The following is a 21,561-nucleotide window of genomic DNA, read 5'->3' as shown; positions in this document are numbered from 1 at the left end:
TCAAACCAAAATGGCGACGTCTAAGAAGCAGACTATGCGGCTTGAGAGTGAAATTGAGAAAAGTAGAACAGAATGCAATTGGCAGAAAGTTGCAGACGTTGCGAAACAGTTGCATAGTAAAGGTTCTGGAAACCTAGGTAGGTGTCATCAAGAAAATCATAAATTTGTCATACATACATGATACTGAAGGTGCACTGTCTATGGGATGATGAACATGTCGATCGTTCACACATAACTGCTATTGACAATGATAAGCTTTATACATTTCAGATTATTTACTATGGTGTTTGTGATGTTATGTGCAGTTATATTTTCAGAAAATGTAGGGTTTTGTAACCCAACACCTTTTAAAGTCATCAACAACTAAGAGATAGAGGCATGCAATAAACGATTGTGAATGTATAAAACTATATTCCCAATAAAAATTACAATGTTTACATGATTGTATAAATTAATGTTATTGATATCATTTTCAACATTTAATGCAGGTTGTCCATAAGATAATTTCTTGTTATACATTTTGTGAAAAAAAAAAGTAAAGCAAGTAAAGAAATGTTTAGCCCATCCACCCAACTACCATATAAACAGTTTAATGTTTGAAGAATTTACAATATTGTATATATTTGTTGTCATTCATATAGTCTTATAGATACTGACCTTTGATTTATGACAATTTAGGGTTAAGGTTCAAAATGGTTCATATGGACCTTGTGATTTGATATATCATGAACATAGAAATAAAGAATTTGGTGGTCATATCTTGTGTTACCATGTAGTACTGATGTAACTGGAATTATTCTTTAAAATAATGAAGTTCTTACTCTCAATGTACAAGTTTATGTTGTTGTACTCGGTGTAAAACATGTATAATCACCAAGTGATTAACCTATTGGCATTCTCAACTATTGAATACTGTAATCTGTTCGAACTGTTTTTTTCCACTGTCACACATACATATCAATCAAGTGATCATTTCAACAGTTACCAATGTATCAGATACAAGTTTAGGCTAAGTTTAATACAGTGTAGCAGTTCAACCATACCTTTGTCAGTCCAGGAGCATTTGTGTCACATGATAGACAATCATAATTGAAATTATTATTTAGGATTAATACAATACATATAAAATGCAGTTATAAATTTAAAAGTATGCCAGCTGCAGCGTCCCTATTCTAAAAAAAATCTCTTGCTACTGAATATAGTAGTGTATCATGAATAAATAATAGTTTTTGCACCATAGTCTGAGCACTGCTTGTATTGACCCCAGGTATACTACGGCAAATAAATGATTTTGAATTGTATGAAATACTAAGATTTCATGTGTAAAATAAAATCTGATGTAGAAATACAGCTCATTTCCTGTATTACCTTTATTTCCTTCATATATTGTCTTCTGTGTAGGAAGAGACGATCACTCCCAGAACAACAAAATAAAAAAAATAAACGACAATATACAAAGGAAATAAAGGTAATTAAAAGAATCAAGCTGTATTTATACATCAGATTTAATCACCTTTGCCCTAATCAGGCTCCTGAATTGTATACAAAAATACAGAAAGGTTGGATAATTTGTACAGAGTTACATGCACGCACGACAACCAGCAGCAATTGTGGTAGATAACTCAGTCTTGTGTGCAGTTTCTTACCAAGGCAATGTATTTGTTACACGGTACTTTGTCTTCTTGTTTTGATTTCATACAGAAACTCTGACTCATTTAGTGCTGGGTGAAAGTCAGTTGGAACAACATTTAAAGGAACGTGTATTAAAAGATGACCATAGTAGTTCAGCGAAGAAAGAACTAGAAAGTGCTAAAAAACACCTACAACAGGCCCTGAAGGGTGAATCAAAGGTAAAAACCCTATTGCTTTGAGAGTGGAATTTTCCAAAAGTAAACACAATTTTTTATACCGGGGTACTTCATTTATTTGATTTTGATATATTATGAATGCACATTCAAAAAAAAGTCTCACAGGATAGAGTTTAAAGCATCACAATATGAAAGAGAAAAAATATTTTGTGTATGTGTGTGCTTGTGTGTGTGTGTGTGTGTGTGTGTGTGTGTGTGTGTGTGTGTGTGTGTGTGCGCGCACACGCTTATGTATGTGTGTGTGTATGTGTGTGTGTGTGTGTGTGTGTGTGTTTCTGTATGCATTTCTTTGTTTGAATGATATGTAACCTGATGTTTCCAAAATAATTAATGCCTTTCTGAAATAGAAGAACATATGCATTTATTATGAATAATGATGTGTGCCACCTATTTCGGTTGAAATCGCTAGGTCATATAGTATTCAATTGAATACCACTCTGAAATGTAGAAATCTGGAAACAGCTGTTACGTACATATTTTGTGCACCACAAATAATAAAGTAATGGTATTTCATGGAAAAGAATGACATTGTAGCAAAGTAACCAAACTGATGAACTAGAAAAATAAACCAAGAATGTGTTATATTTTACAGTATGGTTGGGTACAAGAAGCTCGTCTTCTGTTGGGCAAGTTGTACTTTGCTCTGGGTGATTATGAAGAATGCTTGAATTATTATGGTAAAGCTGGTCTAGATGATTTGACTGTAGAAAGTATGTCAAATAGGATGCTGAGAATGATAGCTGAAGCCTTTGCTCTCAAAGGTATGTGTCAATGATTTCATTGTCATGAATGTTTAAAATTAATGTAAGTGCTCTCCAAACACACCAAAATACATTATGGCATTATCATGTTCCTTGGCAGAAAAGATTTTGTTATCACTTGGTAGACAAGATGTTGTCTTAATTAATTAATTGGTTAATTGATTGATTGACTGACTGACTCATTGATTGATTGATTGATTAATTGATTGATTGATTGATCAATCAATCAATCCTTTAATTTATTGTTATGTTTTTTTTGGTGTATCATATGTTATACTTTCAAAATGTTGTTCACGTAGGCTTATGCTTGGATCAGAATGTGTAAGGCAAATATGTGACTTTTTCCTGACAATATTCATCACCAAATACATGATAGTTGACCATTGAAGTGACAGTATAAGTTTGATAAAAGGCATGCATTAATTACATTATAAATACCTTAAGGTGCCACAGGTATTAAAAATACTTTCATAGAATTCCCAAAATACTGAAAAAAAAGTAAGATGAAAAATTGACCATTAATTATAAATCCCATGTAAAATGATACTGTTACATGTACCTGTTAACTCAATTGTTTTACTGAGATACAATGCCATGTGATCCACTACATATGTTTTCTTTGTATGTCAGGTATGGCATTGGAGAAAACTCCTAGCAAGACAAGTAGCAAAATAAAATTGGTTCAACTAGAAGAACAGATCGTAACTTGCTATGAGAAATCAGGAGATATTGCTCTGCTATATCTTCAAGAATCTGAGAAGGGTCGAAGCAGTGTAGTATCAACATCTAGCAGTGGGTCTGGATATACATCAATGCAACAACCATATATTGGACCTATACTAGAAACTGCTATTCAAAGAGCACCACTTTTACATATACAGATGGGGTAAGAAAATCAACCAGATCTTTAAAACACACCAAAAAAGGGTAGAAGATACAATCCTGTTTACGCCAGTTTTGCCTTTTTTGTAAGTAAGATCATCAAAATACATGTCAATAGAGAGACACATAATCAACTGATATAAAAAGACAATTTAAGTGAAGGAAATTGTGTCCGGTATATTTTCAAAAAATCATTTCAAAAAAGTTTTAATTCAAAATTCACAAATAATGATATCCCAAAATTTAATTGTGATATTTGTAGTGGAGTGATGTCATTTATCTATTCCAACTTTCAAATTAGTACATTTTGTGTTCAATTATTTTGTTTTTGTTATGTAGTGATGTGGATCGAGGTATCAATCGATTCCGTCTGGTACTGAGAGCTGTAGAGTCAAGAGCAACTCAAAACATGAGAATGATATTAAGCAGACAGCTAGCTGAAGTCTTACTACGTGGTGTATGTGAAAGTAGTTACAATGCACCAGCCCCACCAGCACCAGCACCAGGAAGTGATAAAACTGGTTCTTTAAGTCGACCAGGTGCTGGAGGTGCTATAGGGACAGCTATTAAAGTAGCTGGAATGAAGAGTGCTAATTTGGCTTTGAGACCTAAACAATATATTGGAGAGCAGTAAGTTCTATTCCAGTTATGCTATGCATCATCAGCACATGACTACAAATTTATAGATTCCAACCTTTTACAAGTACACATTAAATTGCATACTTTACATGTATGTTGATCGATAATCCCAAATGAAATTTAGAAAATGGATATTCTTTGTTTTATTTGCCTTTCCTGTCTTTATCTCCATTTTCAGAAAAATTTCCATCACATAAATTGTATAGTACTTGCAGTTTGACAGTCAAAAGACTATTCAATTATTGTTATAAAAGAAATCTAGTGTGTCGTAATATATTTGTAGTATTGATTGAATATCTTTTGTGTTATTCAACTTTGACATCAAATTTTTCAGGATGCTATTAAGTATTAAGAATTTCCTGAAGCAATCCCTACTCTTCCTAACAACATGACTGTTTTTATGTTAAGCGTTGCCATATTATTGGTTTGTGTTTGTGGGTACTTGTCTGTCCTTGTGGATGTCGTGATATAGTGTTGTTTCTTACATGTTTCATTGAAATGAGCCATCAAAGTATTATTTGAAAACTACACACAAACGATGACAGATGTGCTGTGTAATATACATGTACTGATGCTGCTTTCAATGAAGAATGTGGTGAGATAGATGGTTTGCATAGCTTGTCTCAAAATCAGAGGGTAATCAATGTAGTTTTATACATCAATGGCTGTTAAAGTCAATGTTAGTCATATTTAACTAGCCTCTCCATAAACACTAGACACACTTGGTTTTTTGTACATTGTTCTCAAACTTGAAATAATGTGCCGTCTTCCCTGAGCTTAATCTATAGCAGTTCAATGTTTTGTGTAGTCAAAGTGGTAGTGGTGGAAGTAGCATGTTGTCCTGTCTGGTGGTGGTAGAGTAGTAATCTGTCTAGTGGTAGATGTAACCTGTGCTAATAGTAGATCTTTCTTGTCACTGTTAGTGTTACTCCACGCTTGTAGTTGTCACATTTTCTGTTTGTACAACTTAGTTTTTGTCTCATCTCTCTGTTGTGCATCATTGTTATATCATAAGTTATCTTATTATGCCAGCCATCATATCATCTTTTGAACTATCGTCTTGCACTTTCTTGATTTTTTCATTTTTTTCACCTTTTTGTTTTTATTCTACTATTGTTGTGGCTCTGATGTGGCCATTTCTTCCAGTTGTGATGAGAAGTAAGTTTTTCTACATCATGGTTAGGTTTATCTTGACATTTTCTTGTGCTAATAATTTTTTCATTTCTTTCTCAACTGATTCTCTCTGTCATTGTACTCTTTTTGGTATGATATTTGCATGCAAATTGTACCTTTGTAGGATTTTTTCTTTCACTCACTTTAATAGGCATGTAGAATTTTTTTTTCTGTTTTAAGATAATTGGATAACAAATTTTTGGTGATTGTCTTTAGGCAACTTTACTTCAGAATGCTCTGTAGTTGGTAACAACTAGATGAACTAACCTATCTTGTTGTTTAGTACATTTTACTTGATATGCAAAAAAGTATTGTCTGAAAAAAAATACAAAGATGCTTAATTATTAGTACTTGTGTTCTGTACAGCTATTTTATATTTTTAGTCACACATATCAAAAGTTGGTTTCTAAGGTTCATACAGATCCATTATGGGAATTATTAATATATATGAAGCATGGGCAAGGGAAATTTTGTAATGTTCATTACATATCATCCCCACACAGCGTTCTAACAGTGGTAATAAACAAAAACAGCAAATTTCACGACTTTATAGGCAATGGTCAACCAGGCTCACGATCAAGGCATGGAACTTTGTGATTCTGGTAGTAGGGTCATAATAACTGTGATATTATGCATAGTAACAAGATGTTCAGTGCATGTACTGTACTAAGCATACTGTTAACAAATAGTTTAGAAGGGTTTATTGTTGGGTACCAATACTTGGTGCAGTTCACACATGGAAGTGTATTGCAAAGAACCAGCTTTACTTTACTTGGTATGGCGCCCTCTAGAGTTTAAATCATGAGTTGCAACATTTGTCACACATTTCAGTAAACTTGGCACTATTAAAATGCATTGCTTGAACATGTACATTGAATGTATGACATCTTTCCTTTTATCTAGCTTTGATTTATTACAGCAAATAATGAATGTCTTCATCTTACTCATGATTTGTGACTGCTAGAGAAAGCAGGATATTATCACATCCCCAATTCTACCAACTTCAATTCATGCATGTACTCACATTCAAATAACAACAGTCTCCTTCCTAAATATATATTCAAATGACATTGCCACAACAAATAATGGCTGATATGTTCATGGTAATTTGCTTCCACAATTCATTTGAGAGACAACACTTCATCAGTCCCACTACACAATTGTGACTAGAGTATCTGTCAATCCATTCCCTGTCTGATTTCATGAGCACAGATATGAAGGACAACAAAAAATGTGATCCTATCAACAGTGTATATTTTAATAGCTTGGCAGCTATAGGTGATGAGATACTTTGTAAAGTGCATTAAACAGTACTGATTCTACACGAATGTGGTGTTATGTATTATTGGTACTAGACAAGTACACATAGTTGCTGATATATTCTCATTGTAGTCATTGCATTGCACTTCACTTCAACAATAGTGCAATTATCCATTTGAACTTGAAGAGTGTCTGTATGCACAAATGGTTTACAGTTGTTATTTCTTGTTTATTACCTGTCACTCATTGACTGTGTTTGTTGAATAAATATAGAAAACGATTGTTGACCATGATCCTATGATGACAATATGGAATATAAAAGTAAATGTAAACATACCACTAACTGGTTTGTAGAGTACAATATCGAGCTCATCTTGTCTTGTCCAAAAAAGTGTTATTTGCAAATATTTATGATAACACATACAACTGCATGCATGACATAAGCAGATTAAAGGTTGCCAATATAATGCTACCATCTAGTAGACTGTAAGTAATGAGTCCATAGAAAGTACAATATGTATGTATTCCCTCAAAATGCCCAATCTTGAAATCCTTGCTGAGCAAGTTAATGTCATAGTAAACCCACAATACCAGCAGATACTCTAGTCAAACATATTAATTAAGAAAACCAATGCATTTCAGAATGTACATGCATGTATACATCACATAGCATTTGAACTGACATTATAAAAGCATGCATTTATCTACTAACTAAAATAACAACAACAACTAACTCTTCCAAATGCATGCAATACTTAAAAACATAACATGGCACTGATTGTTCTATTTGCAAGTGTTTTGATTGATTGATTTCTTTCATTTTAGCTTGTTTGTGCCAAAAGAAGAAACAGAAGAAACTCTACTGTTGTTATTGATCAGTGAATCACTGGTGAGTCATTTGTATTTATCTTTAATATACCTAACGTTACCTTTCATACTGTAAATGTGTGCAATTTGCCAATTACTATTATAAGTTGCACACATGGGACATTATAGACTTCAGTCTATTAGCTCACCGATCCACCTGTATAAATATTTCCATATATTGATTAAGATTGCCTTTTGACAAGTTTATGATGTTGCCGAGTTTTATCATATTAAATGTTTTGAGGTTGAGATAGTCTGTTGCTTGATGACATGTCCAAAACTCAACACAAATTACAGACTGCATATTTGTTCTACAACATGAGTATATTGCATATGGAAATTTAGCAACAGTAGGGGTCTCCCTGTCTATTTTTGAATTATTGACGTATCCCTATATTGAATTACTATTAAAAAATGAAATATTAATTTTCATCAAAATGCATTATGTTATTAAGCAAATTAATATGATTTGATATTAAGAAATAGAGGAGACACAAAACGAACATAAAAAATGTACTGTTTGCTGTACTTCTCGGTAAACTTTGTATGTTTTTATTACGAATATGATAACTACTGGTATCAGGGGTTGCATAGTGTTATATTATGTCATGGAGCAGGTGATGTGACAAGCATTGTTATAAGGTCATATTTTGAAGTGCCTTGTATTTATCCAATATGCAGGCAACTAAAGAAGCTATTCTTAGTCGGTCAGAAGAACACACAGAAAGCCGTATCCATTCCATACACAATGTCTGTGCTGTACATGATTTATTAACAATAGCCTTAGTAAGGAGAGCACAGTATGAAATGTTAGCAGAGGTGAGTCATGTTAGCATTTATGTCCTAAGATCTACATCAGACCTGTGTAGACTTGTTAAAATCAATCAGAGAAAGCCAATAAAATACCCATTTTCATTGTAATACTATAGTAAGTTTGTGTAATGTTCATAATAGTTGTCTCATGACTTACACACAGTCTGAATATTAATTTACTCCACCCATTTGAACTAGCTTGTAATTTTTAGTCAAGTAGTGCAATCTTATGTTTTTTTCAGTATAATGTACAATTCTACTGAGATACCCTATAACTGCCATTTGTCAGACTGTTGTATGAATAGACATCTTTTTCTACACACAATTGCAGACATTTGACAGATCCATGAGGTTTTCATTTGAAGAGTTTCATCTGTGGATGCAGTTTGCATTGTCACTCATCTGTGCTGGCAAAGTAAGTAAAGGAAATTGAATCTTTAGATCAAAGTGGACCCAAGATAGTATACATGTATGATATGTGATCAATACTTCAAAGCAGAAGTAATAAAGAGAGACAAGCTCTTATAGATCTATAAGTTAACAAGTCTCCATTGATTGGTTCCTAGTTTGACTGTGTGACCCCTGACACATGATTGACAATGCAATTCAGACTCTTAATATTACCTGTCCTTTTGATTAGCATGTTCACTATTGGTTCCTTGTTTGACTGTTTTATGACCTGTTATTGACAGTATACTATACAATCCTTGTAAGTTGTCTGTTTGATTAGCAGTTTCATGTTTGTCTGTTTGGGTAATATGATTGAATGTCTGAATTAATTAAATCATGACAATGAATAAGAGTAAAAATTTAATTTGAAAAATATACCAAAACAGACAAATATGAATAGAAATATATTACATAACATTGCCAAGATAAATAGGAATGAGAAGTAGATGTGCAAATATCGTCTTTATAGAATGGATCGACCTTGGATTAAAAAACGATTGTAGGACTTCAATCTAGCTACTTATTTGAAGTGAGTACATGATGGGATGATAAATGTGTGTACATTGTATGTATGTGTTTGACTGTTTATTCAGTGTACTGAAACATCTTTCCATGGCTTATTCAATAAAGTGACTCAGAAATCCTTTTAATATTACCTTAATACCTTAGTATTTGATTTAAAGAGCCAGTTGTAACTGTAATTGCATTTTTCAGACTTTTTGCCCATACTTTTCAACTTAAGTATGTTTTTATAAGCACATGTATGATCACCTAGGGATCAAATCTAATCTTATTAACAACAAAATTTACAGTTTGGACAAATGACCATATATCTCATTCACAACTGTGTTACATATGGACATCAAGTCAATGTAGTCAGTATATACATCCCTGGTACCATCAACAACTAGTAAAGAGGTAATTCAGTCTACGAGAAAGAATGAACTCTTTCCAGTCAAGGTTTGATATAATTTTAGTGAGACAACATTAGCAAAACATAGCAAAAAACTGTAACTACTGAGGCTTTATTCATCCTGTATTTCTGATTGTGGTAGAATAGTTACTGATACTCCATATGCAATGGTTAGCCACTACCCTAAACACACCATCTTTATAAGTTTGATATCTATGCTGTTATGATGTATGTACTATATGGAATCATATTTTATGATTTACAGTATGACAGAGCATTGTTAGTCCTGACTGAATGTAATCGACTAGATCCACAGAATGATTTAGTAGCCCTCCATGCTGCAAAACTGTGTTTTAATTATCTTCAGAAGGTAAGTTCACACCCATTGTCTAGTCATGGTAAAAAATTGTATGTTTCAGCCATATTACCAGGGTGTCAAGACAGACATACAATGCACGTGTCCTCCATTTAAAGTGGACTTATTTTCAGCATGTATTGAAGGTTACTAACAACTGCCATCCATCTACATAAGATTACTTCAGATTTTTAAAGAGTTGACATCACTATCATTACAACCATATCACTCATAAAAAGATAATAATTTACTCTGCAGTATAATGTAACATTATAGAGAGACAGATTGACATTATCAACATCAAAATCTCAACACAAAAAAAAAGAGTTTGGATGAGAGAAACAGTATCTTTCAGATATTTGAAATGCTAGTTATAAGGGGAGATATTTCACCTGATTGACTATTGTATTTGAGCCAGTAGAACAACATGTGTGGTGATGGCCAGTATTTATATAGACAACATGAGTAATAAAGTGTTGAATCATCCTCGGCTTAATATGATTTTGATTATAATTTTTAAATGTTTGTCGAGAGGGCAAATAATGATAATAATATCCTTTATTGCCCTTGGCCACTAGCATATAAGAAGGACAATAGTGTAATACATAACAAATACAGCCGTTCAATTTGAAAAGAAAGACAGACTTAAATAAAGAAAATAAACCCACTTGAATATTACTATTTGAATCCTTAGATGGCTTTCTTCTTAATACAAATAGACACATTTGCTAGGTTTCATGATTTTATCATCTACTTATCAAAAAGCTTCACCATTAACTGTTGACTTAAATGTCAAATTGGCCATTGTGGTAATAGTTTTTCTCTTAGATTTGATAAATAAGATATTCAAAAAGAAAATGGAACTCATTCCATGTAAAAGTCGTCTCAAAAATTTAGCAAAATCTCTGTGCACAATCTAAAGAATACAAAATCTAGATAAGGCAAGTCTCTACCAAGTTAATATATTTTTTCAGCTCATGTCTTATTTTGTAATTGACAGTATTCTGAAGGCATTGAATGGGCAAAGAAGGTGATAGAATTAGGGGAAGATGGACCATTTACTCATAAAGGATACCAGGCACTAGGCATTGGATGTAGCTTAAAGGCTAATGAAGGTAAGCTAACATTAGGATTGGCCTACAATATTCAATTCCCCTTCCAATTCAAAGTTAAAGAAGACTTTAAAGGTGTGAAAATTGAATATTGATATGTCACTCAAGCTAAACCATATCATTCCGACTAGCTATAAAACCTTCTAAATGTACAATCTGGTGCAATCAAAATTGAATAAGTCATTTACTTGTCTGTGCAGATCAGTTGTATACTCAATTAAAGTTGTAATTTACATTTGTCTAATCATCCTTTTCTCACATCATTTGAAATTGTAATGTACACCTTGTTTACCCGACAATCCCTTTTTTCTCACATTTGAAGTTGTAGTATACAGTATGTTTGCTAGATTATTTTTCTTTTTTAGCTGCACTGTCAGCGACAGCTGAGGAGAGCTTATTTTTTAGTCCAATTGCCTGTCTGCATCCATCTATCCATTCATTAATGTTTTCTATTTTTAACTTCTTCTCTGAAACCAGTTGTCATATTCCTTTAATATACAATGTGTATGTGCTGGGTGTGGGCAAGGTATTATTCAGATTTGTGAATAGGAAGATGATGTCTTTTATTTTCTACTTTTAATGATTTTAGGAGGTATTTTTAGCCAAAAATATATTTATCACTTCTCTAAAACCACTCATCAGTTTGATGATTGGTGTATATATTCCTAGGGTCAGCTTGGCCATTGTTTTCTATTGTTATGTATGGGGGGGGGGGGGGGGTTATTTCTTGTTAAAATTGATATTTTCAACTTTACTCATCAGTTTGTTTTGAGATGTGTATGTACATACATGTATTGTTAAAGTTAGATATATAAGTCGAGTGACAATATCTTCTAGTTTGTCTTATGTTGAGGTATTTTTGGTCAAATTATTTTTTAACACCATTTCTGAACAGGCTTGTCAGCTTCCTTTGATGTGTGAAATGTATGAAAAGATATCCATACGATATCTCTTTTGGGTGAATTTTACCTTTAGTGTTCCATTCTGTATTCATGTTTTATTGTAAACATATTTGCTGATGTCTTTTTGTTTTAATTTGAAAAGAACCTGTAGTTTACATGAACACAGACTGGTAATTGAATTCATACAATACAGTACAGTACAGTACAGTGGGCATATTATGTTTGCCCACTTCACACACACACACACACACACCCTTAATTCACTTACTTCACGCCTCAGCAAAACTACCAGTGTGACAGTGGAGCTATTCTGACCAACAAAACACTTGTTTTTCACAGCAATGTTATTGTCAGACAGACAGGAATTCCAGAAAAATGCATTGAAAGCTTTCAACAGAGCTCATGAATTGGATGTGAACAACCATGAACATCTGTTCTTTATAGGTTTACAACTTGCCCTCACAAGACAGGTGTGTTCTCTTTACTATGATTGATACTTTTCTGTGTGACATTTCACAGTGATATATTTAGAATTGATCCAAAAGAATCAGTAGTAATAACAAGTTATACCCTGGCGCTCTTTAAGATAGAAATTTTGTATACAATATTTGTCTTTATGATGACTACTGGTAATATTTGCAGCTTAAAAAAACACCAACTTTAAGCAGAATTAAGAAAGGTGACTGATATGAAAATATGTAAAATTGGCTTTAACATATTGAGTAAACATGTCTTGCTTGATGGTTTTGATAAGCTCTTTAAAATAAGGCCTAATGGCTTTCTTTTTGTGTGTGTGTGTGTGTAGATTTCAGATGCTATAAGCTATGTGAAACAGGCCCTGAAACTCAGAGGAAATCACCTTGAGTCCCTACATCTTTTAGCACTTCTACTGTCGGCGCAAAAGAAATACAAAGAATCCCTGAATGTATTGGAAATAGCACTATCAGAATATCCTGACAACTTGAGGTAAGAGATACCATGATTGATTCATTTGTATTTGTACATCACTCAGATGTTGAACTGAGATGTACACAGTGTATTTTCATGTTCTCTAGCTCGGATATATTCATTGAATTTGTGTTATCCTGGGATTTGCATGTAATGAGTTTTACAGCCATTTCATGAAATGTAATTTGTGTGGGAATGACAAGAATGTATAGGATGATAACTTAGGTATTCGTTGTAAAGTCAGCTCACCTGATGTCCCCAGAGGGATGAATAATGACTGTTCACTGTGCTGTAGACATTTCCTTTACTCCCTTGGGTTTGTAGTTTGTAAAGTAGGTATGCTTTATTTTTTTGCAAATAGAAAAAGCTTAGCTTCCTAAGAGTGGGAAGGAAAGTCAAAGTGAATGATGAATACCGAACTATCACTCATCTATTGTACAAACAGGTCACTAACATTCTCTTTGAACTACTTTTTATGAAGGTCAAAGACAAGTCAAGACTTTTAATAGGACTGATAATTTATTTGAATATATTAGATATAAAAGTGTGGTTCAAGATTAACTGAGATCATGGATGCCTTTGTGTTATGAGTACACTGACCTTGACCTTCATCTCTAAGTCAAATGTAAAAAGACATGTTTTCTTGATTTTCAATTTAAAGAAAGTCTAGTTTCCTATACGTGTTACGATCACTATGATCATCTCCACCAGGATCGTAGAAAATGTTGACAGGTATAGGAACTAGACTACAAACCGGCTGCCATGTAAGATAGAAACATACTTCATGTGTTCAATGTTGTGTCATTGTATGCAATCCAGTCTTGGATCTGCCAACTGAATTATTATTCTGAATTTATGAAAGACCCAATCAGGATTTCAAGGTCAGACTGCAATCAGCTTATATTCCTGTTTGTCACCAACATTCAAACGAATTCTTTGAAATGCCTAGTTTGTTCCAGTCCAGTTGCATCCTTTTCCATTCACATATTTTCTTTTTTCAATTTTAGCTTGATGTTCACAAAAGTAAAATTAGAAGATTTAGTATATGATTCAGAAGAAGCGCTGATAACCTGTAAGCATATGCTGGAATTATGGAAAAAAGTCCATGAAACTGTGTTATCAAAGTAAGTTGACCAAGTGAGGTTTTGTACACCTCCTTTCTTTAAGGTATCATTATCCTGATTGTAAAATACTTTGTATATATGTATGTGAAATACATTTTCAATTTTATTTGCTTGAGCAGTTTTTCAAAGTAACTCCCATGCTAGACTGTAAGATACGTCGAGACTTTTGCCCTCACCGGCCTCCTCTCACACGTAGGGGTTGACCGATGTGTGAGGGCGCCCCGTCACAGCATACCTTACAGACTACTCCCATGCCAGATCTGTACAGACATTTAATTACACATGGATACCTGTGTTCATCCACATAAAAGGCATTCAATTTGAATAATTTAAAAATGTAATTTAATTAAATATATTACATGTTTCCATCCACAATTTGTTCTTATACATCAAAAAAAGTACCGTGATTAAAATATAGTTTAATTAAACTACTGACCCCTGCAACGAGTGTTTATATGCAATAATTTGTAATGAATTAAAATGTAATTTAATTAAATCATGACCTCAGCATGAAAAAATGTCTGTATGAAACCATATATGGGTTGTGACATTTTAGACATCATTACCATGGCTTCACACATCAAACCAGAAAATGTATGTCATCCAGAATCTAAACAAGTATCTCATGGGCAATCTTTCCACACAGCTCCATCTAAATCTTTCCATAATTATTTTAGATATCGTGCTAACAAACCGACACACAAACAGACTTTTTAGCAGAGTTAATATAATTTATGTTTGGTACCAAAACTCTTACCTTCATGACCCACTGAAATAAATAAGACCTGCATTCGTAACCCAAATACATGCATGTCAAGAGCATTCATTTCACTTAAAGTGCAATTTAAAGTTTGCATGTAACCACCATTTTAAAGACATACACTTGTAGCTAAATACTATCACTGTATTGATTGACAGAGAATCAAGTCGTGGTACTGGTTTACTTGAGAGAGTAACAAGTGATAAGAGAAGTCTTGCACAGATACACCTAGTAGACTTCAGTGATAGAGATTCAGGTAACCAAATATCACTTGTTATTGAAATCAAAATGTGTAAATATTGATATTTTTGTGTATTCTAATCAAATGACTTAGTCTCTTGATTTTCTACTTTCATAAAATCACCTTCAGGTTTGTACCAATCCTCTGTGCATCTTCACTAATGTTTCACTACAGTATCTTCAAATCTTGATTGCCTCTTCACTATACAGATAAGCATGTTTCTATATATTTTCATACTGTCTTGTACTTTTTCTGTATTTCTGTTCTAAAGCAGTTTATCTTCCAATTTCTGTTCTGCTTGCTGTTTGTAACATTAATTTAGCTTTTTTTTCTGCCATGTGTGAGTGATTTTATACACATGGAATCATTTACATATTAGAAGTGTTTTTGAAGTCTCCAGTGTTTTCAGTTGATTGAGTCTGAAATAAGCAGCATGCATTCAGATTTTCATCTTCCCTCTTCCTTTCCAAACTTTTATCTTGAGTGGTTCATTCTGAACTGATAGTTTTTGACATCAGTACACCTGGTTTTTTGTCATCTTCCACCTTCCTCCCATCACTGTCTGAGCTCATAACTTTTATTTCATTTTGCATATATGCATGCAAATACCAACAGCTGCAAAGTCGGTGCAAACTCCAGTGAAAAGTAAGTGATAACGTCAACATTATACCAATATTGTAGATATGAGAATGACTAACAAAACTTACCCTATTGTGTGATTTAATAATGCTAACCATGATGCACACACTATCAGTTTTCTTTTACAGCACTGTGTGGATTCTTCACATCTCTTCATACAAGGAATTCTTCAATATCTGCTATTCACCACATTCTTGTCTCCTGCAATTCTCATTTTGTTGACTAAAAAAGTTCTGGAAGTTGCATTGGACTTTTATATCATTTGAATGCAAATCACTTGATTTTGTTGCTTGGGTAATTGTCATTTAATTATGTGTGATGTGAGCAGCGCCCTCTGTGGAATATAATATACGCTGTTGTAGTTTTGATTTATACTGTATCCTTATGATGCAGTTGGCATATGCTTTTTTTTTCAGTCACATTTATGCCTCTATCTTTGGTAATATGAGTCCCAAGATATCATAATATTAGATTCTATTCAGTCACCTCATTTAGCTTTTTCTCTTTAAACAGTAAACATTCTGTATTAGGTTGTAAACTAAAATCACCACTATAAATCAACACATTTCTGTTTTTGCATTTGCTCAGTTATATTATGACAGGCAAAGAAGTGAAAGCTTTCTATACAATATTATTTAATTACCTAAGTCTGTCTGGTATACAAAACATAGAGTCATCATTTTTTCAGCATTATTTTTAGTTCATTGTGAAATTTAATTTCAAAAAGTGTACACAATATTAATTTTATGATTATAAGTTTTCCAAATACTGATGTCATTAGTTATTTTAATCACAAGTGACAGAAATAGCTGAAGTGGTATTTGTTTATATCCCAGTAATACTGAAACTCCCAACAGAGTTGGGTTTTGAAATCTACTTGGGAAATTTAAAGGGACAAAAAAACACACTTTTGTATGACAGCAGGAAACCATTCATGTCATAGTTTGACCATTCATTTGATGTGAGAGTAAATAAATTGTAATATCTCTTTGCTCATTAGGTTCATTACATAACTCACTAGCAGCATCCAGAGTGGAGCAAGCACTATCAGAAGTGGCTTCATCTATTATCAGTTATAGCCCAAGGCAAGGCCCCCAGCAAGCATGGCTTACACAAGCCCAAATATGGCTAAGTATAGGTTGGTATTAGCTTATCTTAATACAATACACAATCATAGTGCAGTATTACATCATGAAAAACTCAGAAAAAAAAACCCTGATAATGAAATAAAACCATCTTATTCAAAGACGACAGAGTCTAGCAATATTACTAGTACAGCTTGTTGCTTGTCTTGATTGAAATGAAATGCTGATATCAGTATAGTACAGAGTACAAGGTTTTTGTACACTGATTTTTATTTATTGGTATCAGCTCAAGAAATCTATAGCCATTTAGATTACCCCAAGGGCAGGCATTTGAAGCCCTTTGAGGGCAGCTGCCCTGTCATTTAGCACCTTTATGGTTTTGATCTAGATCCATTTGTCATGAGAATTTTTATTTTACAGCTGAAATCTATCTGAGTATGAATAAACCAGGTGAAGCATCAGCATGTGTCCATGAAGCAAGCACAATATTTCCTCTATCACATCATGTGATGTTTATGGTTAGTATCCTTTTTATGAGCTCACTCTTTAGATAATAAAAGAAGGAAAGTGGGTGGCATTTATTACTTTTCATTTCCATCACTAAATAGCATGTTCTATATTGAGTTTGAAAATAAGGGAAAATGTGCAACAATAAATATTTGTTCCCAGTTCCATTAAAAACCATGCTGGAATTAAGATTTCAGTAATCCTTCTGTAATAGGCATGTACAGGACATTATTGACATAGTTCAAATAACTCATTAAGAAATTACTGTAAATTACTATGTAAATCAGTAAACACAATAAGCAAGTCATTGAGGAACCATGTTTTCAGTCAGCTGTGTGTGATTTTATATAAATTATCATATTGATTTGTAGAAACTCATTTTTCACCATTTCAATTATTATGCTAATTTACCAGTTATGCTTGCAAGATTCTGATATCATTAAGTCCATTATTCTGCAGTTAAAAACAGAGATATTAGAACAGTTGTTAGCACATTAACCAATTGATTGATTATCTGTATATTGACTTTAATAAATCCAAAAAGTAATTAAAAAACACAAATATATCTTTTAGATTTAACGTTGCACCAGTCTAATGAATACAAATGATAATTTTCTACAGCATATTACATGATGTCATCAAGCCTTCTTTCTCATAAATCCTTGGATGAAATAATATACTTTAATTAGATCTAGTCATTTAGTGATGTCTTTGAACATAATGATTTTTTAATCGCTTGAAGAAAATTATACATGTAACTGATAGCGACTCCATTAATAATAGTCAGCTGTCTTTGTTTCTGGCATTAAAGATAATGTCTTAAATTGTGGATTTACTTAATACCGATTTTGTTGTACAAACTGACAAAAACAGTATGATGTATTTGTGTCTAGGGAGTATTATTACTAGATTTACTTGGCCCAAACTGCCAATGTTTGTAAAGTCAATCTCAGTAAACTATATATTTGTCTGGAAGGAGCAACAACTGAATACAGGAATTAAGAAGTTAAAAGTGCAAAAGTGCAGTCATACAAATGGAAGGAAGTCATGCAGATAGGATTTTCTTGATGATTCCTATGTCTCTTTCAGCGTGCTTTGATTCATGAGAATAAACATGAATTTGTAGAGGCCAAGAAGTACTATGACAATGCAGTAGCCATCAATCCTGGCCATATCCGCAGTCTTCAACATTTGGGAATGGTGCTCCATTATATGGGCAATATTGTCCTGGCTGAGAAGGTACTCAGAGAAGCAGTCAATATTGATCCTACAGCACATCAGTCTTGGTGAGTTAGCTTACTGACAATGTAATTATGCAAATGTAAATCACCCTCCCTTTGGAAATTAAAGTACAAAGATGAAAGTAATCATATTTGATATTGTAAATGTGTTTTAATTTCACCAGTAGGAGAAAATAGATAAAGATGGTGTGTGTAATATTAAAAAGCATAAAAATGGAAGTTAAACCAGTTGTGTGTCTTCAAGCTTTTTAAAAACACTTATAATAATGAAAATATGTAGAACAGTTTCATATGATTATATTTACACATCATATCTTTCATCATGCGACAGTTACAATGAAAATTTCTACTCACTAACTAACAAATTCGTGGAAGTGAATCCCAAATTTCCACTGATATCTCATCAGCATCGTCGGGGGTGTGTTACATACGATGGGTTGTTATCATGAGATGCCCACAAAATTATATTTGTAACTATGAACCCAGAGTCCATGAACATTCAGTCTTGCAAAATACAGTTACTTTTATTTGTTTGTTGTATTTTATATGTAGGAATAGTCTGGGTAAAGTGTTGGAATCACAGGGAGAATTTGAGGCAGCGAGTGATTGTTTGTACACAGCTGTTGAATTGGAATCTACTAGTCCTATTGTACCATTCACGTCAGTACCAAGGCTACTATGAAATCAATGCAGTCACTATCATTTTACATTAACGTGATACATGTACATAGAATGGTTGAACGATGGAAAAGAGTGTAAAAACCTGTACACACAGACAGCAAATCATGGGAAAATATTCAAATTATGGATATCTCAGATCAGAATGTATATTACTGAAATAATGTCCATAGTTTCTTGGAGAGAGACTTAGTAAACCCTAAATTGTGAGAAGTCTGCCAGGAAATTTTAACATAGAGAATTACATAATTTTCATTTCTATGATTACTATTTGACAGAAGTTAATACATGAACCACATTTATGTGTACTTAGTGTGTACACTGAAGTAATTACTGAATTAGTTATTTAGCACTGGTTGATTGAACTGCCACTGAAAACCATAATTTTTTGTGTCTCTAAAAGATCCATTACATAAAACAAGTGCAATAACAATAGATTGTATATATTTATTAACATTACCTGTATGTTTGTCAGTTGTAATGGTACATTTAGAATTTGATGGTCACATTCATAATGATGTAATCAACAATATAGATGTGGCGACTACAGTATTTGTTGTTTTGAAAGGGCACACATTGCTTAATTAAACCAATTTATCAGTACCGGTAAATAGAATTTTAAAGAGGTGTTGTAATTAATTCAGTTTTTTGTTATGAAAATCTGTAAATAGTCTGTATAAAGTTTGATAATAATACCCTAATAGCAAATCCAAATTTCCACGATTAAAAGACAAGGAGGGCATATTATTTCTTTCTTTTTTTTACTCGTATTCCCTTGATGATTAGAACAGTCAAACTTAAGCAATCGCTAGATTAATTTTGTCTTAGAAATTAACTGAAAAGCAATTTTATTAATGAAAAAATGAGTGAGCGATGTGTAAATTTTGTTAATTGGATATAACGAAATGTCCTCCCGCTCTATAAAGTGGGTAACAAATTGTGCAATATTGTACATACTGAAGGTAGATGCTGTGTCATTAGTTTAATGACTTTCTGTTTTGTTGCTGGTCACGTCACTTAGTTACCTGGTAAGGTTTATTAATTTCCTTTCAGGCTGCGTCCAGGAAGCTACGAATCAATACATAGGAAATCATTGCCAAAGATAGCACTACCATAGCTGTGCATATTTCATTCATATTCAAAGTCGGTAATAATTGCATGTATGGAAAAAAATTACAATTACATTACAGCCAAGAACTCAGCTTCCATTTTAACCTGTTTTCTTTCCCCCAATATATTCAGTTCTATTCAAAGCCATAACACCTGATGTAACCACACAAACTTAAGTCTTTTTATGGATGGCTGGAAAGTCTGAATCGCAGATCAATTTCTTAAAAAATGGTGTATAAAGCTTACTACTGTTTATGAATACCTTAATTGTGTTTTTAAGATATTTGTCAATGGCTTTAGAAATTGAATCAATAAAATCAATGTCTGTATTTGTAGTTGAATGGGTTGGTTATGTTTGACACTCATGAATAGTATGTTTATTTGTGTGTCAACACAGACAATTTTGTAATTGTATTGGCAGTCCTAGCCATGTCTGCTTTACATGTATGCCTTATGGCTGTTATCAATGCCTACAGCTGAAACAAGTGTCATGTAAATAGAAAACATACTATGTATTTCTTTTAAAATTGGAAAGTTGGCTAATACCTATTGATTATTTTCCAAGTAATATAATAGATGTGAAGTCAGGACAAATAGTGTGAAGTTCTCATTCATAATATTTTCCATCTGTCATGTTAGTATATGGAAGATTGGCTTTGGGGATATGTGTTTTTATAACAATTTATCAATAGCGTACCATTACTACCCACAACTGAAAACTGAAAATACCACAATTAGACCATATGCCAGACTTTGTTATTAGCTTTAACTGGAGCATTTTGGGGACTTTTGTGTTGGATATAATGTACTCATAATGTTGGATATTGATTCACTTAATATGGGTACAGTTCTCTGTGTAGCTGTGAACATTACACAATGGCCTACACATGGTGACAAATAATATTGTGTCCATGCCCAAAATAAAACACAGTAGTAGTGAACTGAAATTCCAATTTGCACTAGATATATTTTTATCATTGTGATTACATGATTATCTTTTCACTTTAAAAATAACACCACACTAAAACGAAGTGTTCTATACTACTTACAGATAAAATCAACCGTTAATAATATGTACAATGTCTTCCTATAACTAAGTGAACAATTATCAGTCAATGTATCATTCATTGGTTTTTAAGTGAAAAAAAGAAAGAATTATCCAGTTACAGCTATTTGATTTATTCGTCCATAAAATTCACTTTACTAGAATATTAATTCTCAGATTTTGAAAGG

The 21,561-nt window shown here is 32.9% G+C and overlaps 1 protein-coding gene across 2 annotated transcripts; it reads left to right on the top strand.

Moving 5' to 3' along the window:
• Positions 1–10: 10 nt before the first annotated feature.
• LOC144453705 (tetratricopeptide repeat protein 7B-like) lies at positions 11–20,554 on the top strand. 2 transcript variants are annotated; one of them, XM_078145038.1, is made up of 19 exons: positions 11–137; positions 1,702–1,850; positions 2,461–2,629; positions 3,260–3,515; positions 3,851–4,141; positions 7,409–7,472; positions 8,132–8,269; positions 8,595–8,678; positions 9,892–9,996; positions 10,982–11,096; positions 12,335–12,465; positions 12,801–12,961; positions 13,951–14,067; positions 14,986–15,083; positions 15,684–15,713; positions 16,708–16,845; positions 17,213–17,310; positions 18,389–18,585; positions 19,093–20,554. In XM_078145038.1, exons 1-19 carry the CDS (start codon positions 11–13, stop codon positions 19,220–19,222), a joined length of 2,598 nt encoding a protein of 865 aa, XP_078001164.1. In that variant the 3' UTR covers positions 19,223–20,554. The 2 variants fall into 2 exon arrangements, with proteins under 2 accessions (XP_078001164.1, XP_078001165.1); XM_078145039.1 differs by lacking the exon at positions 15,684–15,713.
• The last annotated feature ends 1,007 nt before the right edge of the window (positions 20,555–21,561 follow it).

The sequence above is a fragment of the Glandiceps talaboti genome, chromosome 2 (assembly GCF_964340395.1).
Source record: "Glandiceps talaboti chromosome 2, keGlaTala1.1, whole genome shotgun sequence".
NCBI lineage: Eukaryota > Metazoa > Hemichordata > Enteropneusta > Spengelidae > Glandiceps > Glandiceps talaboti.
This window is presented reverse-complemented; position numbering and strand designations above follow the sequence as displayed.

What these genes read in the sequence shown, in the direction of transcription:
- LOC144453705 (XM_078145038.1), top strand. Translation starts at nt 11, where the DNA reads ATGGCGACGTCTAAGAAGCAGACTATGCGGCTTGAGAGTGAAATTGAG. An exon ending in CCCTGAAGGGTGAATCAAAG is followed by an intron (nt 1,851 to 2,460) that starts GTAAAAACCCTA and finishes TATATTTTACAG; the next exon opens with TATGGTTGGGTACAAGAAGC. An exon ending in CATGAAACTGTGTTATCAAA is followed by an intron (nt 14,068 to 14,985) that starts GTAAGTTGACCA and finishes ATTGATTGACAG; the next exon opens with AGAATCAAGTCGTGGTACTG.